Here is a 23,853-nt window from a genome sequence, read left to right on the forward strand (position 1 = left end):
GGCTGAATTACTATCATTTGGTGCAGCTTTGTCTTCTGCTAAGATATTGGTAGCTGCCTAATTTGTTAATCTGGCAGTGGATCCCCATTTTCAGATTTGTAAGAGCTGGCTGGATTAATGTGATGCTGTTATTGGGTAATTTGGAGAGAGGACTATAGATGTGAGGTTGGGATAGAGGGTGGAGAGGAAACAACTTAAGCCCCTGAAAGTCATTGACATTTCATTGCTGTTCTGAAATGGAAAGCTCGTGGAAGGCCTTGAGCAAAGGATCGAAAGTGATTACTCTTAATTTGCTCTACAATGACAAGAGAAAACTTGTTTTATACTGTAGAAGTTATAAGCATCAATTCAGGGCCTGAAGCAATAGTGTTGAAACTAAAGTCCTTGCCTGGCATGTGCCGGGATCCCAGATGGGCTCTGGTTCTAATCCCGGCAGCCTTGCTTCCCATCAGCTCCCTGCTTGTGGCCTGGGAAAGCAGTCAAGGATGGCACAAAGCCTTGGGATCCTGCACCCACAAAGGAGACCCGGAAGAAGCTCCTGGCTCCTGGCTTCAGATTGGCTCAGCTCCAGGCATTGCGGTTCCTTGGGGAATGAAACATCAGACGGAGGATCTTCCTCTCTGTCTCTCTTCTTCTCTTTTTTTAAAAAAAGTTATAAACATCAATTCGAAATTATCTCTTCTGTGGAATTTGTACCAGTTTCACACAATCACAAGTTTATTTATTTATTTTGCTTATTTTACATAGTTAATTAGGGTGCAAAGGGTCAAGGGCTACAGGAAAGTGGGTAAGACCATTCTCTTTTTTCCACATTCTCTTTTTTTCCTTCCTGTATCTGGGGGGAGGGGGAAGATAAAGGGAGAAGCCACACCCATCCTCCCAACAATCCCAGGGTGCCTGATGTGGGGCATGCTCTGAGGGTGCTGCTTAAGTGGTTTCGGTAGGTCAGCTGTTCTGAATCACTGCCAATCTGGCCGTTCCAAGCATGATGAAACCTCTATAGAATCCACTGGCTGAAATAGTCCACCTTAGAGTCTCCGTTTGTCCAGATTCTCACTGCCAACACTTGGCTATGGTAATTGATCAATTTGTTCTGACCTGTGTTGTATTATGAAGTGTCCTCTACAGGCTCCAATGGGCTGCCATATCCTCCATGTGCACCTGTGTGTGCTGTCTGCTGCTCCGTCTGAGCTACTGAGGAGGCTCTGCTTTGACACCAGCACTCCATGGTCAGACCATGGAACCTGCACTTCTTTTCATGGTTGGGGTTCTGAGATTAGCGGTTCAGCAGGGAAGATCCCCAATGAAACTTTATCTGAGGTGAACCCAGACCAGATTCTCGTGTGTGCATGCCAGTACAGGGTCCAGCACAGTCCATCACCCCAATCAACTTATGCATGTGCTGGTGGTTGCAATTGCTGGGTCGGTTCTGTTTCCATCTCTGTCTTCTACATGAACCAATGGGTGTTGCAGTCCAGCTTGATTCTACACGCCACACACTTGGCTCTCATGTAGATCAATGGGAGCTGTAGCCTAGTCGGGGCGACTCACAAAAACGCCCACCAGGCCTGCTCCCACAATCACAAGTTTAAAAAATCAAATGCAAACCATCTCAAGTCTGTGGCCATTTATTTGTATATAGCTTAGAAGTAAATATTATTAGTACCTTTTAATAATAAAGTGATGTATAAAATTGTAACAGAAATGTCTTCTTAGGAATTGGAGAGCCACCTTCATCAACTGGGTGATAGCAAAGAAACACATCCTGTATCAGAACATTCTCTGAATGCTGTAAGAAATTACTATTATTACTTAGAAGATGAAATAAATATTATAAAGAAGATAATAGTGGAATTCCAAAGACAAGTATGTATGAAATTTAACATGATAATAACAATTCTATTAAATAATAGAATTAATTAAATCTAAGTTTATTTTAAGCTGAATAATATAAGTGTTCAAGAATATAAATTTCAATAAACATAACTCTTTTACATTTTAATTTTAATTCATTTTGAGACAATTTTTACAATAAATTTATTAAACTGTCTCCTTTTCTGCAACTTTTTGTTACATATACATTCTTCCTAAAAAATAGTATTTAGCTTTTTTTTTATTAATTATTTTGCATTATGTGACAGTTTCATAGGCTCTGGGAATCCCCCAATAGTGTTTAGTTTTGAGAATGTTGAGAATTATGTATTGTTCCTATTACTAGCTGGGAGACAAATTTTTTCAAACATTAAATCAGTGATAATGCTAATAAAATATTTAGCTATGATTTTTTAACAACTTGAGTTCTTTCTCTATATAAATATATATATATATTTTTTTCCCCTGATTTTATACTTCCTAATTTCAAGTGAGGTATATTTATTATTTCCATTTCACAGGGAAGAAATCAACATATAGCAAGTGATCTATGTCACTATGCTCAAGGTCACATAGATCCTGGAGTCAGAATCCAGGCATTCTGGCTTCACTGTTGATACTGCCTCTAGAAGATTCCATTGTAACTGGTAGCCATGGATAATTTACCATTTTGTAGATTTGAGTATTTTTCTGAGACGATATTATGAGAAGCAAGTCTACTGTCATCATTTTTCCAGAGCAGCTATTTGTAAACTTTGTGTAATAGATCAGTTTTGTTTTAGATTTGAGGCCATAAAATGCCTGTTGCCACAAATCAAAATTTTTAATTTCCAACATGAAAGTAACCATGAACTATATGTAAGAGTTGTTGCTATATTCCACTAAAATTTTAATCACAATCTAAGTAATGAGCAGATATTACTAGGTACTGGTAAATTTTGTGGTTTTTTTTTTCTTTGTTTTAGTACCAAGAATCACAACATCAACAAAATGAGATGGTACCAAGTATAGAGAAAATTCAAGATCACCTGAAAATGTACAATTCAAACCTCTCTGCAAAATAACTTCTCTTTCTAAAGCATATATGTCATGTAAATACATCTCTGTGAAGCTAGAAGAACCTTCATCTTTAAACTATTCTGAAATGCATAGTCACTACCTAGAATCCCTAATGTTATACATTATTGACATAACACCAGTGATGAAGTATTTGCCAAATTCTTGTTTCAAATTTCTAATATATAGAACAACACCCTCAGATATGTATTCAGAAATGTGTTTTCTTAAATTGTTCTGTGGGAATAATTAATATGAAATATCCATTTTAGGTTCAATCAGAAGTACAGTAAGTTTAAAAATGTAGTGCTACATCAAGCAAGACTAACGAAAAAACAGGAAATCTTGCTAAAACGGATTTCAGTAAGTCAGTCATTCAATTACTATCATACTGAGAAGGACTGTCTATGTCACTAACGGGAGATTATAAAAATGTTTCATATAACATGAAATTAATATATTTACTGAATACACATTGGTAGTACTTGCTGTAAATAGTTTATATTCTATTAGTTTTATATTAGAGATTGACTAAGTACATTGCATTAATGATTTTGGGAATAGGATTTTAACTTAGATTATATTAAACAAAAAAAGTAACAAGTATACCAGGTTGTGTTTGTCTTTATATCCATTGATTTACTTGGGATTATGTTCATATTTAGGCATATATATGTGATGCTGCTGTGGAAACTGGTGTATCAACACCTGTTGGAGTCCCTACTTCTGGGTAATATATTTTAAAATACCAACAAGGGAAGAGTAGTGAAATGATCTGAAATTCTGAATTTCTTTTTTAATGGAAACTCTTGAGTAGAATTTATAGACTACCTTATTTTGGTGTTCTAAATTATACTCATATAATATGAATACATTTTGTCAAAGATACCTGCAACTCAGTGTTTACAGCAACCCTGTCACCATATCAAAATATGGGATCAGCTCAGATTTTCCTCATAAGATTAATTGATATAGAAAATATGGGTGATACACACATGCATGTAATGCAGCTACAAAAAAATAGTGAAATCTGTCATTTGCATCAAAAATGGTTGCAACCAGTGGACATCATGTTGAGTGAAAGTTTAAATACCCTGTTTGGTTTTTTTTTTTTTTTTTTGTATGTTTAAGCCAGTGTTTTTGAAAATTCTAACAAGTACAAAAAGTAATAACTCTGTATGCCAGTTTTGCTACAGATACAGTGTTTTATTTATCTAACTGTTTTTTTCTATTTTTATTTTTTTTTAAAGGTTCATTTATTTATTTTTATTACAAAGTCAGACATACAGAGAGGAGGAGAGACAGAGAGGAAGATCTTCCGTCCGATGTTTCACTCCCCAAGTGAGCCGCAGCGGCCGATTCTGTGCCGATCCGAAGCCGGGAACCAGGAACCTCTTCCAGGTCTCCCACGCGGGTGCAGGGTCCCAAAGCTTTGGGCCATCCTCGACTGCTTTCCCAGGCCACAAGCAGGGAGCTGGATGGGAAGCAGAGCTGCCGGGATCAGAACCGGCAGTCATATGGGATCCTGGGGCGTTCAAGGCGAGGACTTTAGCTGCTAGGCCATGCCGCCAGGCCCCTAACTTTGTTTTAAATCATTGCCAAATAGTTAATTTTTTTTTTAAAGATTTATTCAGTTTATTACAAAGTCAGATATACAGAGAGGAGGAGAGACAGAGAGGAAGATCTTCCGTCCGATGATTCACTCCCCAAGTGAGCCGCAACAGGCCAGTGCTGCGCCGATCCGAAGCTGGGACCCAGGAACCTCTTCCAGGTCTCCCACGTGGGTGCAGGGTCCCAAGGCTCTGGGCCATCCTCAACTGCTTTCCCAGGCCACAAGTAGGGAGCTGGATGGGAAGTGGAGCTGCTGGGATCAGAACCGGCGCCCATATGGGATCCCGGGGCATTCAAGACGAGGACCCCAGCCGCTAGGCCACGCCGCCGGCCCAATATTTTTATACTGGTTTAGTTTTTTTTTTTTTTTTTTTTTTTTTTTTTAAACAGGAAACGTATAAGGCAGTACATTTGTCACCATCCTAAAGATATGGATGCCTTGAATACTAGAAAGCAATGTTCGGCTCAGAGTCACACCCTTGGGCTTTCACTAAGTCAGTATAAAATTCATCATGAGAGAAATAGAGAACTGAGTCTGTTGGCTAAATAATATAAACTAATTGGGCAGGAAGATAATGCTTTATGATCCCTAAGTTCAGTAATTAGCAGGAACCTCTGTGCATAATGAAGGTGAAGAGATCTCTATGGAGACATTCAAAATACAGATGCCCTCGGGTGTTTGATAGCCTCCTGATAATCTCATTGTTCAACTGAAAATGTCAAAAATGCATGCAATACACCTCGCTTCCTCAATATCCTAGCTTAGCAACATGTTACACAGTAGAGTGCTGGTCATTTGCTCTTAGGAATGTGTGTTTGGCTGACACCCTCAGAAAATATATGGCATATTTCTAGCTCAGGAAAGGATTAAAATTCAAAGTATGTGTCCTTGGAAGATTTATCACTTACATGCCATTATAAAGATGAAAAGTTATTAAGACTTTACAACTTTGGAGCACATTTTATATAAATTTGACTTAAATTTCAACATTATTGAAAAAATAGTAAGAGACCTATTTTACCAGGCAAATTTGACACACGTTCACCAGCAACACGATGGCCTGGAGAAGAAGCAATCAGAAATCGAGGCATTGCTGAGAGATGTGGGCCAGTTTTATCTTCAGTTCAGAAATGAGTCCCAGGATGCAAGGAACAGTTTAGATGAATTCCACAGGAAAGTATGTATGCTATTTAACTTGTCTGTAGAAATTCGAGAGCTGATTAAATAATAATGTTAGTTTTAGTATGCAAATCCCAAAAATACTTTTTTTGAACATTTTCTAAAATTTTAGTACACATTTATAATTCACTTAGTTCTTAAGCCCTGGTATCCATCTGGTATGTGTTGTTACACGTTCTTTGTTAAAATAATATTCACTGTTAAAAATTGAAAAATATATCATTTTGTTGCAGAAAATGAGGATAATTTTTCCTTTAAACAATATTTGTTATAGTGATATTTCAATCGTCATAGTAAAACAAGTTTGTTTAAATTAGAGGATTAAAGATTAGTAGGATTCCCAAAAATTATTATCCCCCATCAGAAGCCTCTTTTTTTTTTTTTTTTTTTTTACAATTTATTTATTTTTATTGGAAAGGCAGATTTACAAAGAGAAGGAGAGGCAAAGGGGAAGATCTTTCACCCACTGATTCACTCCTTAAATGACCACAATGGCTAGAACTGAGCCAGTCAAAAGTCTAGAGCTTCCTCTGGGTTTCCCATGTGGGTACAAGTTCCCAAGGCTTTGGGTCATCCTTCTCTGCCTTCTCAGGCCGTAAGCAGGAAGCTGGATGGGAACTGGAGCACCAAGGGCAAGAACTAGTACCCATATGGTATGCTGGAGCTTGCAGGCAGATGATCAGCCATTTAAGCCATCATGCTGGCCAGATGCCATTTTCACTTAAAAGTTGAGGAATAAGTACAATTTGCGTAAAAACCAGTTTCATTTGCATGCTGCCTGTCTGAAGTCTCAAAACTTAAAAACATGAAGTCAATAATAATCCTTGACTAGGTCCTGTTGTTTTATGTGTTGGACCAGGTGATGTCTATTGTAGTAAGTCAACTCTGCAGTTACAGCCCAAAGGTTTTCCAGAACAGTATGCAAATGAAGAGGTGTTCTAGTTAAATTATAATCGCAGAAGAAGCTAATGAGCAGATGTGGGCTCATGTTGGGCATTGCTAAGGTTTGTATCTCTTTTTAATTGTTCATTTCAGTTGCAAGAATCAGAAACTGTCCACCTAGAAAAGCTACAATATGCGGAGAAGTCGCTAGATGACCTGGAACACTGTGCCTCAAGGTACCATGCAAATTAACTCCATTCCTTATAAAGTGCAGTAGCCATAGAGAGTAAGAAATAGACTATGTGTTTATCATAATATACATCTGTATGAAGCCAAGAGAAATGTTAGCCTTAAGTTCCTTTTAGTGCATCCTTTTTGCACACACTCCCTAAACGTTCATTACATGTTATCTACACAAGTGCACAAGGAGACAGGATAGTTGCCAAATCAATTGCTTTTCAAATTTTAAGAATTTACATAACTATACCTTCTGGTGTTTATTCAGAAATCTTTGTGTCCATGATTAGAATGACATGTGACAGCATTTTCAATATACATTTTAGGCTTCGGTGTGAAAGCTTGAAATTACAGTCTAACCTCAGACTTTGTGCTGACAGTATTGAAGAGCTGCAGAGAATCCTGGTAAGAGCACTTCTGTAAGTCATACTGAAAAGGAGTTTCTGTTTTTGTAATAGTAAACTGTAAAAATAGTCCCTCTTCTCTATTCCTACAAATGCTGCTTGCTACTACCAGTGCAGATCTACTGCTTTGTAGTTGGAATGGGCTGAATTCTTGTTTTAGTAGCAAAATTTCAATTTAAAATTGTCATACATATTTTTAATGTATCTTTTCTCTGCTTTCATCCATTGATGTGCCCTTGCATTATTCCTACCTTTCATCTACCATGAATATGTTGTCATGGACGTACAGCTGCCACTTGAAGTCCTTGCGGATGTTTACAATACCTTTTGAATAGTGAAGAAAGTTGGAAAATGATGCAGTCCAGAATTCTGGATCTTTTTTGTCAAACTGTAAACTTTTTTCTTTTTATTATTATTGTTTTTCATGATACAGTTCCATAGGCACAGGGATACTCCCTACACTGCCCCCGATGGTTTTCCACTGTATTATTACTGTTTCAGCAAAGTTACAAATCCAACTTTCTACTGTTTAAGTGTATCACGGTGGTGGAAGTAAACTGTAAACTCTTGAGTAAGATTTTTGAATGGTTTACTTTCTAAGGTGTAAATTGTATTCCATATACAGAATGAATACTGGTTCATTCTTCATGCTTTTACCTCAAAAGAATATGTTACCTCTTCAGAGTTTTAAAGGAAATCAGCGTCAGAATCTGGAAATGAGTTACACAGTGCTTCAAGCACTGTAGTTTCAGAAACAAACTCATCTTCATTAGTCTGGGTTCATCACCCTTCATAAGCACACAGTTCATTTTCACAAAAGATTGATGTGTGATCCCAGATTCTAATTTATTTATGGATAGTGAACAAATAGGATTATTCTATCATTCATGTCCTTCCTTCATAAACATGATTATAAGATTGCATGTAAACAGTAATATGAAAGAATAAAACTATTGATTTTACCAGTTTTTAAGTGACAGTAAGTAGGTGGAGTGCTGTTACATTATAGATATTCATATCTAGGGAAAATGTTTATGTTCACCTGTGATTTTCATGAATTGAAAGAATATACTTTTCTAGACATGTAATAAATAATTCCATATATATAACATGACAGTGTATTGATGATGAGTCTTTAGTGAATGATACTGCCAGGAGATATCCTTTAACCCATCATAACAAAATGTGTTAAGGAGGTCAACATTCAAAACTTAGTAGTGGTATCTAGTAGTTACTGAGTTTGTTAAAATAGTGAAAGATTTCCTGTAGTTCAATAGAGAAACCAGCTGGTAATTTGCCATAAAATTGTTAGTAACTTTGAATTCTACTCTAGGAACCAAATATTTAGTAAGAGCCTTATTCATACCCACTCTATCAATAATCACTCATGATTTCTAGAATGTTCTTATTTCATAAACTCTGTTCCAGAGAGTTAGGATCTTATTTCATGTATACAAAATCATAGTTAGAGGACTGAATTTTGGAGTATACATTGTTCTGCCTGACTACATTGATGTAATTGAGTACGTCTGAAAGGACTTCCAAAGACTTTTCTAGGATCATACCTCTATGAGGGGAGAGAAGTATTTCAACCAAAGCAGAGGAATACATAATCTGATTTTGTAAATGTTTTGCAGAAGCAAAGAAAATTTTAAAAAGTAAGATTGACTTATGCTGGTCAGCTTCGTAACAATGATGGTGTCCCCAAGATTAGAAAACTAAAAAATGCACTCATAAGAATCATCATAAATTATCTGCAGAATAATCCACATGAAAGAAGTGTACAAACATGTGCATAACGATATGGTCTCTATAAAAAATAAGGCAGAAAAAAGATTAAAATGAAGTCTGTGAACAGGACAGGGTTCAAAATATAGGTAGGCAATTTGACCTGAAGACTTGGGAAACTGGGGAAATTTTCTAAGAAAAAGAGGAGGCAGAGATAAAATTCATAGATAGCTGCACTTAAAAGTGAAGTGAATATTAAAACTATGGAACCCAAAAGAAAATAGGTATCAGGGAAAATAAAATAATTTAACCCCCCTGAGAAAAAATGTAGTCTTACTCAGTTATAGCTTAATGTTGAATCCAGATGAATATAAAATTGTATTTGCTTAACTGGTTAAAAATCTACCTTGTTTCTAGAAATAAATTGGACATGAGAGATACTGTGATATTTTCAAACTGACTTTAAAATTAGTATTACTCATACATAAAAACCAATATTAGTAATATGTTACATAGTCCTAGAAATAATTGCCAGTGTGCTTTTATATTGCCACACTGAAGACCGTGTGGAATTCAAATGCTCACACCTGAAAGGCACATTTTGAAATCAACTTTCAATTAAGTGGGTTGCCTTGACAGTTATGTGAGGTTTCCAAATAAACTAGAGCATAAATGTTGTATCTCATAATACAATTCCTTTGTACCCTTTTGTCTTTCATTTGTATAATTTGTTACTCATGCCAATTTGTCTTCTACCTGAAGGTATCTCAGTGAATTCTTATTACCTCTCAATAACTCTTCCTTTTTTATAAAGTTATGATTGTAAAAACTTGGGGGGATCTTAACATTATTTAAATTCCTCAAAGATATGCTTGAGTATTATGATGTGGGTATAATTTGCTGTCTCTGGTTTCTTGATTTTGCATTGGGTCCCAGTTCTGAGAGTCAGAAGAGTATGCAGGATTCCTGAATCTCAGGTGGTGAGTTAGGGAGAGAATTGTTAGAAGCTAAGTTCACGAAGGAAAGTGGAGGATAAGTTTGCCTAGGGCACTGCAATTTCACTTTTATTCTAAAATAGGACTCTATTGGGAATATTTGAGCAGAGAATTGAAGAATGAGGAATTCTGAAATTACTAACCAGAGGAAAATTGTTCAACACTGTGGAATTTTGACAGCCCTAGTTCAGCCACATATTTATTGCTTTGTGATGCTATCATTGGTTAAATGTTGGCTAAATGATGTAATCATATTGCAGGAAGATAATGCCTCTGTTTTACCTGAACTCACTAATAAGAAATGTGTATACGTAAGGGAAAGTAAATGAATTGATGTGTGTAGTGATAGTATTCAAAATTCAGAAACTTCTTGGAACTTTATAGGGCTACACACTAATAACCTCGATGTGAAATAGAAAATATCATGAGTGAAAAGTGCATTATGGACTAACATTGTGGCATAGTGGGTAAAGCCACTGTCTGTGTACTGGTTTAAGTACTGTCTGGTCTGCTTCAAATCCAAATTCCTGCTAATGTGCTTGGGAAAACACAAGATGGTTCAAGTAGCTGATGCCTGCAACTCAGGAGAGAGTCCTGAACAGATTTTCAGGCTCCTGGTTACAGCCTGATACAGCCCTGGCTGTGATTGTGTGCATTTTGGGAGTAAACCAGCAGGTCAAATATTTCTTTCTCTCCCTCTGTTCCTCTCTATAATTGTGCTTTTCATATAAATAATAATTGTTTTTAAAATGCTTTTCATATAAATAATAATTGTTTTTAAAATGCATCTCCTTGTCAACCTAGTGTACAAACACAGTACACCATGGAGTGTTGATCATTTGCTTTTATGGTTAGCCAGAAACTAGCATTCATTGCTGCTGTCCATGTCTTAAGAAAGGAGACATAGCATGGCATGTTGCTAGCCTAGGAAAAGATCAAAATTCAAAGTATGTTTCCCGTGGAATATTCATCACACTCCATCATAAAGATGGCAAATTGTACCTCAAATGATCACAAACTGTTAGAGTCCAGGCTAAAGGCCCCGGACGTCAGGGTGCGAGCTAGTCAACCCCCAGAGAACAACAAAGAGTCTTGCTGGTAATGCAAACAGCAAACAGTTTATTGTGCCAGCATGCTGGGGCCAGATCGCACTTGGGGCATGCAGGCCAGCCAAGCCGGGCGGTTGGACCCCGAACAAGCCCAAGACAGAAGCTTATATAGGCCCTTTTGGGCTGGGAAATACATCAAAAGTAGCAACCTTAGACATATGACCTTAAGGCACAGGTAGCCTGTTCTGTTCCCATACACTATCTTTATGGCTCATCCCATTCTCACACCCTTATCTTCCTCCTGTTCCTGGAACCAGAGAAGAATTGTGTCCTTGCCCTCCTGCACCTGGGTTCACAAAGTTGCAAGGCAGCAAAGAATAGATCTATCACTAAAGTGGAATCCTCCCAAAGTCCAGGCTCCTCCTGGCCTAGCAAAGTAGTAGTTTTTCAGTACAAAGGAATCTTACACTGCCCAACCATAACATTTTACCCACACTCTGCAAACATTGAAATAGTTGTAAATATCCTTGAATTAAATATAATCATTTATCAGTAAGATGGTTTGTAAAATGTTAACTGGAATTTATTATTATCAGGCAGATGTAAAGTACCTGCAGGAGCAATATGATAACCTTAAGCAAAGACAGTCTGGATCAGAGGCATCCCCGGAAGATGTGGAAGGATTTTACCACAGATTGAAACAGAAGACCAGGGAAATCATGGAGAAATTAGGTAAAATCAACAGAGAAGTATGTATGCTATTTAACGTGTCAGTGGGAATTCTAGAGCTAGTTTAATAAAATAGTGTTTTAGGATACAAAATTTTAGTAAACAACCTTTGTTCTAGTTTTCACTGTGTACAGAATTGTTAAGCACATTGGTGCTTACTCTAAGAATCAAATTTTAAAAATAATCTGTTTCTTTACCAGTCCATCATTAACTCCAACATTTTGGGAAATTTTTTAATTTCATGAATTCTGTGTCAGAGAGTCAGGATCTTGTTTCATGGAAACACAATCATAGTAAAAAGTTTGAATTTGTGAGTATATGTAGCTGTAGCTGATTCTAATTATGTGTAGCTGAGTGAACACTTGAAAGGACTTAGAGAAGCCTTCTCTAGGATCGTATCTTATGTAAGACAGAAGTATTCCAATGAAAGCCAAAGAAAAGCATTACATTTTTTAGTAGGTAAAAAAAAATCAAGATGATTTATGCTGGCCAACTTTTAATTGTGAGGATGCCCCACAAGATCATACAACAACAAAATGGGCTGGCATCATGACATAGTGGTATAACTGCTACCTGTGACAGTGTCATCACAAATAGGCACTGGCTCCTGCCTTGGCTGCCCCACTTCTGATACACTCTCTGTTAATGTACCTGGGGAATGCAGTAGGAGATGGCCAAAGTTTCTGGGCTTATGTCATCCATTTGGGAGGCCTGGAAGAAGCCTCAGCCTGGTCCAACACTGGGGAGTCATCTGGGGAGTGAACCAGTAAACTGTCTCTGTCTTTATCTCTGACTTTGAAGTAAATAAGTAAAATCTCAAAAACCCCAATAAATGAAAAATATACCTATTAGAATAGGTAATCCATATCACATAAATGTGTGTAAGGATGTAATCTACCTGAAATAAAGTAAAAAAAAAAGGAGATAAAATTAAAAAGCACTCAGTAAGGTGCAGGGCCCAAATTATAAATAGACAACCAGAGGATTAGGGAGTTAAGAAACTGAAAAAAATGTGTAGAGATAAAAAAGGGGGAGACTAAAATTTACAGGTAGTTGCATTTAAAGGTAAAGTGAAGAGTGTGGAGCAAAAATCAATGTAGCGGGAAAATGAAATTGTTTTAAATTCCCTGAAAAAAAACTTAGGCATAATTAATTTTGGCTAAACATTTAGTTGAGGTGAATGTAAAATTATACAGACCACAATGTGTTCGCTTATCTGCCTAGAAATACACCTTGTCTCTAGGAAATACATTGGACCTGCGAGATACATTTTGGCTTTTAATAGGTTCACATCATGAAAACCATTGTTAAAGGAAGAGTGTAAGTCAAAAATGCACTTACTACACATACCCATCTCAGCATGGCTCATCAACACAGTATTTGATGGACTGTCGGTTGTTTTATCTTGTGATGGTTTGGTTGACAAGCAGCTGTTGTTCACTTAGGCCACCCAGGATCCTAAAGGAGGGTAGATAGCATGAGTCCATTACTAACTTGGGAAAAACTTAGAATTCAAAGTGGGTTGTGTACCACTTACACTCCATCATAAAGATAGAAACCCATAAGTCAGTCACAAATGTGGAACCAGTTGCATGTAATATCAAATCAGTTATAATAAGCATTATTTAACAATAAGATGATTAGGGTTAAATAGTAGCAAATATACTTTATCAGGTAAATGTGAAACAATTTAAAGTGATTGTTACCCAAATGACTATACCACAAGCATCATTGGAAATTATGACACATTATTTCTTTTATGTTAGATGATGAGACAAAGGACTTAAAGATCAAATCAGATAAAACCAACATAAAAGTACATGTAATATTTAACATGGATAGAAATTCTAAGGCTGGTTTAATAATATAAGTATTTTAGTAAATGTCAGTGAACACAACTTTCTTGTTAATTTTAATTTTAATATTTGCATGGCTTTATCATTATAATGCAATTTTTCTTATAGCTAAATTCTTTATTAGAATATTAATTACCCTTAAAATATCATAATTATCTATCATTCTACATAGAAGTTGAGAATATTTTTCTCATTTGGCAATATATTTAGTGGTATATCATTGCCATAGTGGAAAATGCAGATTAAATCAGAAGATAAATTTTATTAGAGTTCTATAGAATTCTCTTATTTTTGTTTATGTGATAATACATAGAACTTAGATATATTAATTTAACATATTTCAAGGTAACTTGTACAGAAATTCCATTATGCCATTCTACAAAATGCAGATATCTTAGACAATACATACAGTCTGTTTGAAGGATTAGTCATTTCCTTCTTTTTCATTTTATATACATATATATATAATGAATGTGTGTATATGTGATGTATATTGTATATGCACACACATGTGTATATATACATGCCTGGAAATGTTCAAATCATGTATACTCTATAAATCCAATATAGAAAATTTTAAAAGTTACATACATCAGTGCCAGTGTTCTGGCTGAGCTGTTATGGTTTTGCCAGATGCTGTTACTGTTTGGGGAAACTGGGTAAATGGGAAATCTCTCAGTATTTTTCTTTTTACAGCTAAAGGGGAAATGATAAGAATTTTTTTTTTTAATAAAAAAGAAAGTCTTAGTACATACAAAGAAAAAAATGTGCACATCTTGTCACAGGATTTTTGAAAATTCTTAATTGAGATGCAAGGAAGATTCACTAAGTTCAAGTGAAATGTTCTGTGTGAAAACATGTGCTTTGATATCAAAATGTTTGCACCAAAACTGACTTATGTGTGAGCTGAGACAGCTTTTTGGGTTTTTTTTTTGGGTATGTTTTTTCCTTATTATTGTCCATGATACAGTTCTGTAGGTATAGGTATTTTCTCTCCACCTCTCTTTATCTCTCCCTACACTGCACGACACCACCATTTTCCACCATATTATTTCAGTAATATAATCCTTCAGCAACAGTCACAAATCCAACATTCTGCTATTTAAGTGGATCATGGCATTGCAGATACTGACAGTGGTAGAAAATCTAGCATCATTTTGTCAAGATGTATTTAACAGTTTAATTGGGACAATTTTTAAAAGAACCTGCACACATTTCTGTACATAGAATTACTCATTTAGTAGAACAAAATTTATTGTTTCAAATTGTGTTTCCATAGTTCTATTACTTTTGGAATATTTGTATTGCCATGAACAGAAACTTGTATCACTTATCCATGACCTCTTCATTCTCCATTTCTTCCTTATTCCTCCAAACAAAACAAAACAAAACACAAAAAACCACCACCACCACCAACAAACCCTCCCCCCCCAAACAAGAACAAAAAGACCAGTCTGTGTTGTGTCTTCAACAATCACTTGTTTGGGACATTGCGTGTATATAGAGAAGCACAGTATGGAAATCTTATGGCTGGCTTCCTTAATTTTCCATAATACTTTGAGGATATAACATCTGTCAACGTTTCTTTTGTTGTGAAATAATGTTCCGTCATATATTAGAATACAATTCTGTTGTATCAATTATCCACTCTTCATTGATGAACATTTAGCTTGTTTTCATTTAATGCTGTCATGACCATTGATTCACACATTATTGTGTCACAAAGTTTTTCTTGTCATTGGATTTAATCAAATTCTGAATTAACTGGGCCTGTTTCTCCTTTTTTTTATTTTTATTATATTTTTGACAATCTTTACATAGTTAATTACAATAAAAAGGTTCAAGGACTGTAGGAAAGTGGGTAAGACTATTATTTCCATATTGTTTCCTTCATGTATCTGAGGTAAAGGGGGATATTGAGGAAGAAGCCCCACCCAGTTTCCCAACCACCCCAGGTCCCGGATGTGGAGCATGCTCTGAGATCCTTGCTCAAGTGGTTCCGGTAGTTCACCAGTTATGAATCACTGCCAATCTCTCCACTTCAAGCATGATGAGGTCGTTGAAGAATCCAGTGATTGACATATTCCATCATAGAGTCTCCATTTGCCCAGTATTTCGCTGCCAACATATAGCTGAGGTGGTTGATTGACTTGTTCTGTCTTCTGTCTTTGCATGGTTAGGGTTCTGAGCCCGGCAGTTTGATTGGGGAGATCTCCAAACAAACTTTGTCTGAGGTATTCCCAGACCCGATTCGTGTATGTTCTAGCAAGCACAGGGCCCGCACAGTCCATCACTCTGATCAGCTGGTGGTTGCAATTGCTGGGTTGGTTCTGTTTTCAGTCCCGACTTCCACTGAAACCAGTGGGTATTGCAGTCCAGCCTGGTTCTGCCCAGCACATACTCGGCCCTCACATAAACCTGTGGGAGCTGCAGCCTAGTCAGAGTGACCCACAATAACCCCCACCAGGCCCACCTCCTACTCTGGTTTGCCAGTATGTACAGCAGACTAGTCAAGTCTGTCTCACATCCCATTTGGGCCTATTTCTGCTTATCTCCTCCTTTCTTCATGCTGTTCCTTTCTTGGTCTTTTAGATCTACTGAAAACCTCACTTATTCACACCTAATCCTGAGTTTCCTTCTGTCAGTAAGCTTTCCCTTTGACAATTTTACTGCTACAACCCTTACACTTTATTTAGTGCCTATCATTCAATTTGTGTAGAACATTCTAGACTTCAATTTCACATTGATTTTACTTCTATTCATGGAAGACAATCTCACATAAATTTGCTTCAGAGTACATAATGTGACATACATGCCACCTGTCCTTGTGGAGATGAAAAATATTTTAGCTCATCAATTTTTTAGATAAAATTAAATACCTTATACCTTAGCAGAAATTTCTCCTTTGAAATGATATAGTATTATGCCTACATTTGTATGATTAATCTTTTATTCTAAATTCAGTTTATGCAACAAATTATAAAACTAATGTGCTTGTTTGCAGTATAGAAGAAAATGGCTATGAAATACACAGTAGAAAAAAAGGTAGATTTATTCTCTCCCATGAGGTAGCCAGAAACAGGACTTTGTTTTATCCCTCTTTGTGCACTGGTTACAGCTTTTCTGATACACAAAACATACAAGTGCATGCTACCATCCGAATGTCTGTAATGAAATGTAGGGATGAATTGGGAAATTTTGTTTAGCCACTGAGTCTAGTATATCCAGGTCTGTGGTTTTAGCTTGTTCCCAATGGTCTTATAAAGCATGTGCTACTCAATCTGGAATCCTGGTTGCATTGTATTTTATGATCATTATCCATTTAATTGAACAGAAAGAATGATACTATTGTCTAGTGACTAGTGGAATTAATGACGGCTTTATGCAAGCTTGGAGTATATGGTGGTGTTTAGCTTCCCCACTGGATGCCTCTTTTTAATTGTGTGAGCAAGGATTGAGTGCAACTTATATAAGAGACTGCTTTCCTTTTCATAGCACTTACGTAAATATTTCAGAACTTAAGCATGAAATCAATATTGATTATTCTTGATAATAGTATTATTGTAGAAACCATGCAAGGTGATATATAGTGCAACAAGTAAACTCTACAGTTATAGCATGTATGTAGCTGAGGGTAATGAGCAAATGACCAGGCATTGCTGTGTTCTAATGGTGGCAGGAAATGCAAATAGGAGAGAGGGAGGGTGAGAAGTATCACCACGCTACTAAATTGTATTGTGAAACATGTGAAATCTGCTCACTTTGTGTAAATATGGTAAAATACTGAAAAATGTTTGTTAGGGAACCAGGTAATTGGTTGTCTTGTGGCATAGCATGTTAAGGCACAGCCTGCAAGCTCTCATCCTGTAAGCTCTCATCCTGTAGTGGCATCAGATTGTGTCCACTTCGAATCCTGTTCTCTGCTAGTGCACCTTGAAGGCAAGAGTAGATGGCTTAGTGCTTGAGCTCCTGCCATGCGTGTGGGAGACCCAGATGAAACTCCAGACTTCAGACTGGCCCAGTTATACTCATTGCAACTATTTGAGGAGTGAATCAGCAAAGGCAACACCTTGCTGTGTCCTTCTCTCTCTCTTTTTTTATAACTCTGACTTTCAAAGAAATAAAATTTTCAAAAGAAAACAAAAACAAAGGAAATAACCTAAAAGTTAATGAACAGATTTATAATTTTGCTATCAAATTTTTATATTTTAATTTACTATTATTATTATTATTATTATATTTAGTTCCCAGAGACAGAAGCTCTATACCTAGAAGTGGTAAAAATGGTATTATGATTGTTATTACTTTAGTATAGTCCTTTAGTAGTAGTTACAAGTTTGACATTCTGCTCTTTAAGTGTATTATGGCATTGTAAGTATAAGCAGTGATAGATAATCTAGCATCAAATTTTAAGATCTACTTAAATAATTTCATTGGGAAACCTGCTTTTATTTGGGAGTAGAGATGCATACTGCAATGTATTTTCACTTCCCAGTATTCTAGCCTGCATTGTACAGTTCATCTATGGGAATCTATGTATATACTTGTTTACCTATATACTTTTTATATTTTGCATGAAAGTTGTCTTACATCAGAGAAAACATATGCTGTTTGTCCTTTTGAGACTGACTTATTTCACTGAGCATAATGGTTTCCAGTTGGGACCGTTTTGTTCCAAAAGGTAGAATTTCCTTCTTTTTAGAATACTGTGTAGTAGATGTAGCACAGCTTCTTTATCCAGTACTCTTTTGAGGAGCTCTGGGTTTTCGCTGTTGTGGATTGTGCTGCCAAAAAATATATGGGTGCAGGTCATTTTCTAATATGCAGGTTTCATTTCCTGTGGATTTATTTCCAGGAATATGGTACATTAATTTTCAGTTGTGTGAGCACTCTCCATACTGACTTCATAGTAGCCGCACTAGTCTGCACTCCCACCAACAATACCTTTACCCCACATCTTCACCAGGAGTGTTGTTGTATTTCTGTATGTAGGCCATTCTCACTAGAGTTAAAAAAACCACTCAAAGTGTTTTATTTTTTTGTTCAGCTTTAAGCTCCGGTGAAAAGCATAGCTGTTTCTCAAATTCCGTAAGCATTCATTCTGTATTATGCACAAGAAACACAAGCAAATGTGTCAACAAATCATTTACTTTTCAAAACTTTAAGAATCTACCTAAGTATACCTTCTGATAATTATACAGAAATTGTGTCTTTTGCATGTGCGAGAACATGTTAATGTAACTTTTAGACTTGAGTCTGATAGAATGAAGAGATATCATCAGGGCCCAGTGCAGTGCCCTAGAGGCTAAGGTCCTCGCCCTGAACATGCTGGGATCCCATATAGGTGCCAGTTCTTGCCCCAGCAGCCCCACTTCCCAAACAGCTCCCTACTTGTGGCCTGGGAGGGCAGTCAAGGGTGGCCCAGAGCCTTGGAACCCTGCACCCACATGGGAGACCTGGAGGAAGTTCCTGGCTCCTGGCTTTGGAACAGTGAAGCTCCGGCTGATGTGGTCAGTTGGGGAGTGAATCATCGAACTGAGGATTTTCTCTGTCTCCTCCTCTCTCTATAATTGCCTTTGCAATAAAAAAAAAAAAAGAGAGATACCATCAAACTGCATGCTGATCTTACTGAAAAGCTCCAGAGAAACCTGATAAAACCAAGTTCAGTAAGTTAACCTCTTAATTCTGTCACACTTAACTCAAAAATGAGTTTTTATCTGTCAGCAATTTTTAGCAGTATTCTAGCTAATGTGAGAAGTCTCATTGATAAGTGTATTTAATGTACTCACACAGAAAATGCTTGGTACTGCCAGTTCACATGTGCTTAATTCTGTAGAACAAACTGAATGAATTCATGAAATCAATTATTTGGACGGTAAGATTTAAATTTGAGATTGATACATTAAAAAATATGTTTAGTATATTTTTGTTACTTTTCATTAATGGAGGAACATATTCATGATTTCTACCTTTGATGTACTATGAAAAATGTTGTTTTCATAGTTATAAAGGTTATAAAAGGTTATAAAAGGTGATAGTACAACTTGTTATATAACTATATAGTTGTATTTAGTATAACTATATACTATATATATATATAGCTAAATATAGTAGCTGCTGTTTACTTTTTCAATGACACAACTGTTGTGTTATGATTTGGGCTGGAATTCTGAATCTTATTTTTTAAAATCTAAACTCCTGAGTAGGGTTTTGAGAATGAGTTACATTCTAGGATGTAAATTGTATTCCTTATCCAGGATGGATAAAAGTTCTTTCACCACAAGAAATATGTTACCATTCTTTGCATGTTTAAGAGGAAATAGGGAGAAAACTGCTGTGGAAAATACTTTGAAATTGTTTTCCAGAGTAACAAGGTGCTCTGAGCATTGCAGATTCAGAAATAACCATTTTCCCCAGTAGCCTTTAGAAAGACTTAGTTTAATCTCACAAAGGGTGGATGTGTCCTCCAAGATTCCTATTCATTGATGGATAGTGAATGCTATTTAACTGTTTACCAGGAAACAGGTTTCTTCTATCATTGATATTTTATTTAAATAGGAACTCGTATCACAAGACTAAATACAAACAGTAATGTGGAGTAATGAGGTAGCTGATTCTACTAATTGGTTTCTTTGATTTCCAGTGACTACAGTGCAGTTGTATTATACAGATGCATGTGACTGGGCTTCTAGAACACTTGGGTTAACTGGTCTTTCTCATGAACTCAGACAACATTGAGAGATTGTTTTTCTCTAGACCTTTCATAAAATTGTCCTGTACCAGTGACATGTCAGTACATAAAAAACAGGTTTTCTGTGGATGAGAATGCCAGGAGATGTCCCTTTGCCTGTTTGTTGGACAGAAATATATGAAAGAATTAATATTAAAAATTTTTTTGCAGTGCCAGGTTTTATAGTATCAACCTTATTTGAGTAATGAGAGATTTTTTTTTTTTGCAAATACACCTGTCACTAATCTACCAGGGAAAGGTGGTTGCTCTTTTACTCCAATAAGAAAGTAATTAAAAGTTATTCTGTTTTCTTACATTGTTGACATTGCTCAATTTTAAGTTATTTTTGGTTCATCTATTCTTTGGTAATCATACATGAGCATTAACATAATATTCAGTTTTCAAACTTAGTTTGAGATATTGAAGATATATGAAACCACTGTTTTTTCATGTTTTCAGAATTTTGAATCGCTGATTCAAAACTAAAGGGAACAAATCTATAACAGTGATCTAGGTTAAAGTTATTTAAAAATACATATATTTTAGAGATTTTTTTATTGAAAAGTCGGATTTACAGAGAAAAGGAGAGAGAGAAAGATATTCCATCTACTGGTTCACTCCCCAGGTGGCCACAACGGCTGGAGCTGAGCCAATCTGAAGTCAGGAGTCAGGATCTTCTTCTGTGTCTCCAATGCAGGTGCAGGGCACCAAGTGATTGGGCCATCCTTGACTGCTCTCCCAAGCCACAGGCAGGGAGCCGGATGGGAAGTGGAATAGCCAGGATACGAACTGGCACTGCTATGGGAACCCAGTGCATGCAAGGCATGGACTTCAACCACTAAGCTGCCATGCTGGGTCTAACAATATATTTTTTCTATGATTTAGGCAAAAGCATCATAACAAGAAAACTCAACATTTAAGAGGGACTAATAAATTTTCACTTAGGAGTCAGGTGGAACACATATTTTAAAAATTGAATGAAAACTACTCAGTCAGAATTCTGCCTAGAAGTGACAAAACACCAGCTATGCCATGTAGAAGAAATGCAAGTGAGTTTATTTTCAAATAAACTAGATGAGTAAGTCCCCCTTTCCTTGAGGCAGTTGACCTCAGGCAGTTCTATAGGAGGATGTGTGCAGGGGAAGTCTAACCCGGGGTGCACAAGGGGCAACTACTCCTGTTTGTACTCTTAGTAGAAGAGAGAAAAGTGACATCTGCTTCAGTTTGTTTACCAAAGGTCTTCTCTACCTGACAGTATTTCTTCAGTGCATAGCATGCAAGCTTTTAGGCAGTGTATTTTCCCTTTCTATATGTAAAATTTACATAGAGAAATAGGTAGGTGAATGAGGCATAAAAGCATATTCTATTTATCTAGAAAAACGTTTAGGGAAAGAACTTTTAGGGGTAGATGAAAATAAATTTGCAGCAGAAAATGTGTTTCACACTTTACATACTGTTTATTACTTATGATATGATATCCTCAGTCCCCCTTCTCACAAGATCTGCCTAGCATTGCTCCTGGGTGCTTTTTATTTTTATGAAGCTTTTCTATAGTGCTCCTTTTGCAGGAATGCTATGAAAAACTCTAACTATTGAAGAGCTTTCCAGTTAAAGGTATTTGTCCTCATACCTTAAGTTTGAAATACGTCAGATACCATATTATCACTATCGCCACAAAGTATTGTGTTCAATTACTACTTAGGCCCTGTTTGGGGTGTTTACATGAGAGAAAACATATATTTGAGAGGCAAAGTGACAAGAATAGTTCTTGTTCACTGGTTGACTATCCAAATGGCTGCAAGAGCTGGTGCCGGGCCAGGCCAAAGCTAGGAGCCAGGAGCTGCATCCAGGTGTTGGGACCTAAGTGCTTTTCCAGCATCTGCTGCCTCAACAGGTGGGTTAACATGAAGCTAGACTGGAAGTGAAGTGGCTGTGAATCAAACTGGTATTTTAATGTGGGAGCGGGCAATTCAAGTGGTAGCTTAAGCCACTTTGCCATCACACAAATACCAGGATACCTTTAATTATAAATGCTTTAATAAGACTACCAGACTCTACAGAATTGTACCATAAAATTAAAAAAAAATTTAAACAAAATAACCCCTGCAAAAAAAAAATACTCCTGATAGGAACGTTTGAAAATACAGTGTAAAATATTTCTTCACATTTCAAAATGAAGCAAATAAAGCTAAATTAGTCAAATGTTTGAAACATTGGGCTTGAAGAAAACTCAGTTGTAATTAAAGTTGTATTTATGTGCTTACTTCTAACCTAGGCAATCATAAACCATAAACTAATTTAAATATTAGCTCTTACCTATACTTAGCCTTTTTCAAGTAAATAATTTGAACATTTGTGTCCATATGAATAAAAGTTGACATACGACAAATAGCGTGGCATATTTAGTATTTTGCCAGCAGAATTTTCAGATAATGTCATTAAAGTATCACTTCCTCCACTTAAGTACTAACAGTTTTGCAAACAATGAGTGTAGAATGTATTTTGTTTTTTTTAGTGTATTGTTAACTTTATTTTTAGTTCACTTGCAAAGTAAAAAGTGAGATACGGAGATGTGTCTGCTGGTTCACTCCCCAGAGATGCACAATAGCTGGGCATCAGCAAGGCTGAAGCCTGAACCAAGAACTCAATCTGCTGTGCAAGTGGCCAAGCCCCAAGTCCTGGAGGGGTTATTTGCTGTCTCTCCAGAGGGTGGAGATGCAGCAGTGGACCTTAATTGTAGCAGGTACCCAAACCAGACTCTTGCATTGGAATACACCAAAATGTGCCCCCAGTATACTCCAAATTTTTAAGTTTCTACAAGTGGATACTGGAAAGTTCAACTTAAGTGATAATAAGTGTCAGATTAATCAAAATAGCGTTCCATGCAGCTGTTTTCTATTAGATAAACCTAAAACAATTGAACTTTTAGTTTATGTTACTATTCTAATTAAGTGTCTTCAATTTGGATCTATTCTATAACATTTTAAGATCTCATACAGTGCATGATTCTCATGATGTTTCCTTTTTGCCTTAGATAAATAACATTTAAATAAATAACATTAGATAAATAACATTAGATAAATAACATTACATAAATAACATTTGACTTACTTCAGATAGTTAAGGAGATATAAATTTGAGAACTAGATTAAGTATATTGTTATAAGTTTAAAACTACATTTAGATCTGGGCACAGCACAATGGCTCAAGCTACAAGCACTGAGAACCTATAAGAGTGCCTTTTCATGTCCCAGCTGCTCCGCTTCCCATCCAGGTCCCTACTTGTGGCATGGGAAAGTAATGGAGGATGGCCCAAAGCCTTGGGAACCTGCACCTTTATACTGATTTGAACTTAGTTAACTATGACATCTACAGCATAACCAATTCTTTTTTTTTTCCAGGCACCGATGAACTGAAATGCTTTTACACATATTGAGAAGAAATATCAAAATCATAATCTAGCGTTCAAAGCCTTGCAAGAATGTTAAATATTTAAAATAAAAATTATATATTCTGAAAGATAA

The 23,853-nt window shown here is 36.4% G+C and overlaps 1 protein-coding gene across 1 annotated transcript; it reads left to right on the forward strand.

The window, feature by feature from the left end:
* Positions 1 to 1,720: 1,720 nt before the first annotated feature.
* Positions 1,721 to 23,853, forward strand: LOC131481270 (uncharacterized). Its single transcript, XM_058669472.1, has 8 exons — positions 1,721 to 1,866; positions 2,838 to 2,908; positions 3,201 to 3,291; positions 5,565 to 5,717; positions 6,755 to 6,837; positions 7,165 to 7,243; positions 11,611 to 11,746; positions 23,731 to 23,853. Exons 2-8 carry the CDS (start codon positions 2,868 to 2,870, stop codon positions 23,763 to 23,765), a joined length of 618 nt encoding a protein of 205 aa, XP_058525455.1. The 5' UTR covers positions 1,721 to 1,866; positions 2,838 to 2,867; the 3' UTR covers positions 23,766 to 23,853.

This window comes from Ochotona princeps, chromosome 10, assembly GCF_030435755.1.
Source record: "Ochotona princeps isolate mOchPri1 chromosome 10, mOchPri1.hap1, whole genome shotgun sequence".
NCBI classification, from domain to species: Eukaryota; Metazoa; Chordata; class Mammalia; order Lagomorpha; family Ochotonidae; genus Ochotona; species Ochotona princeps.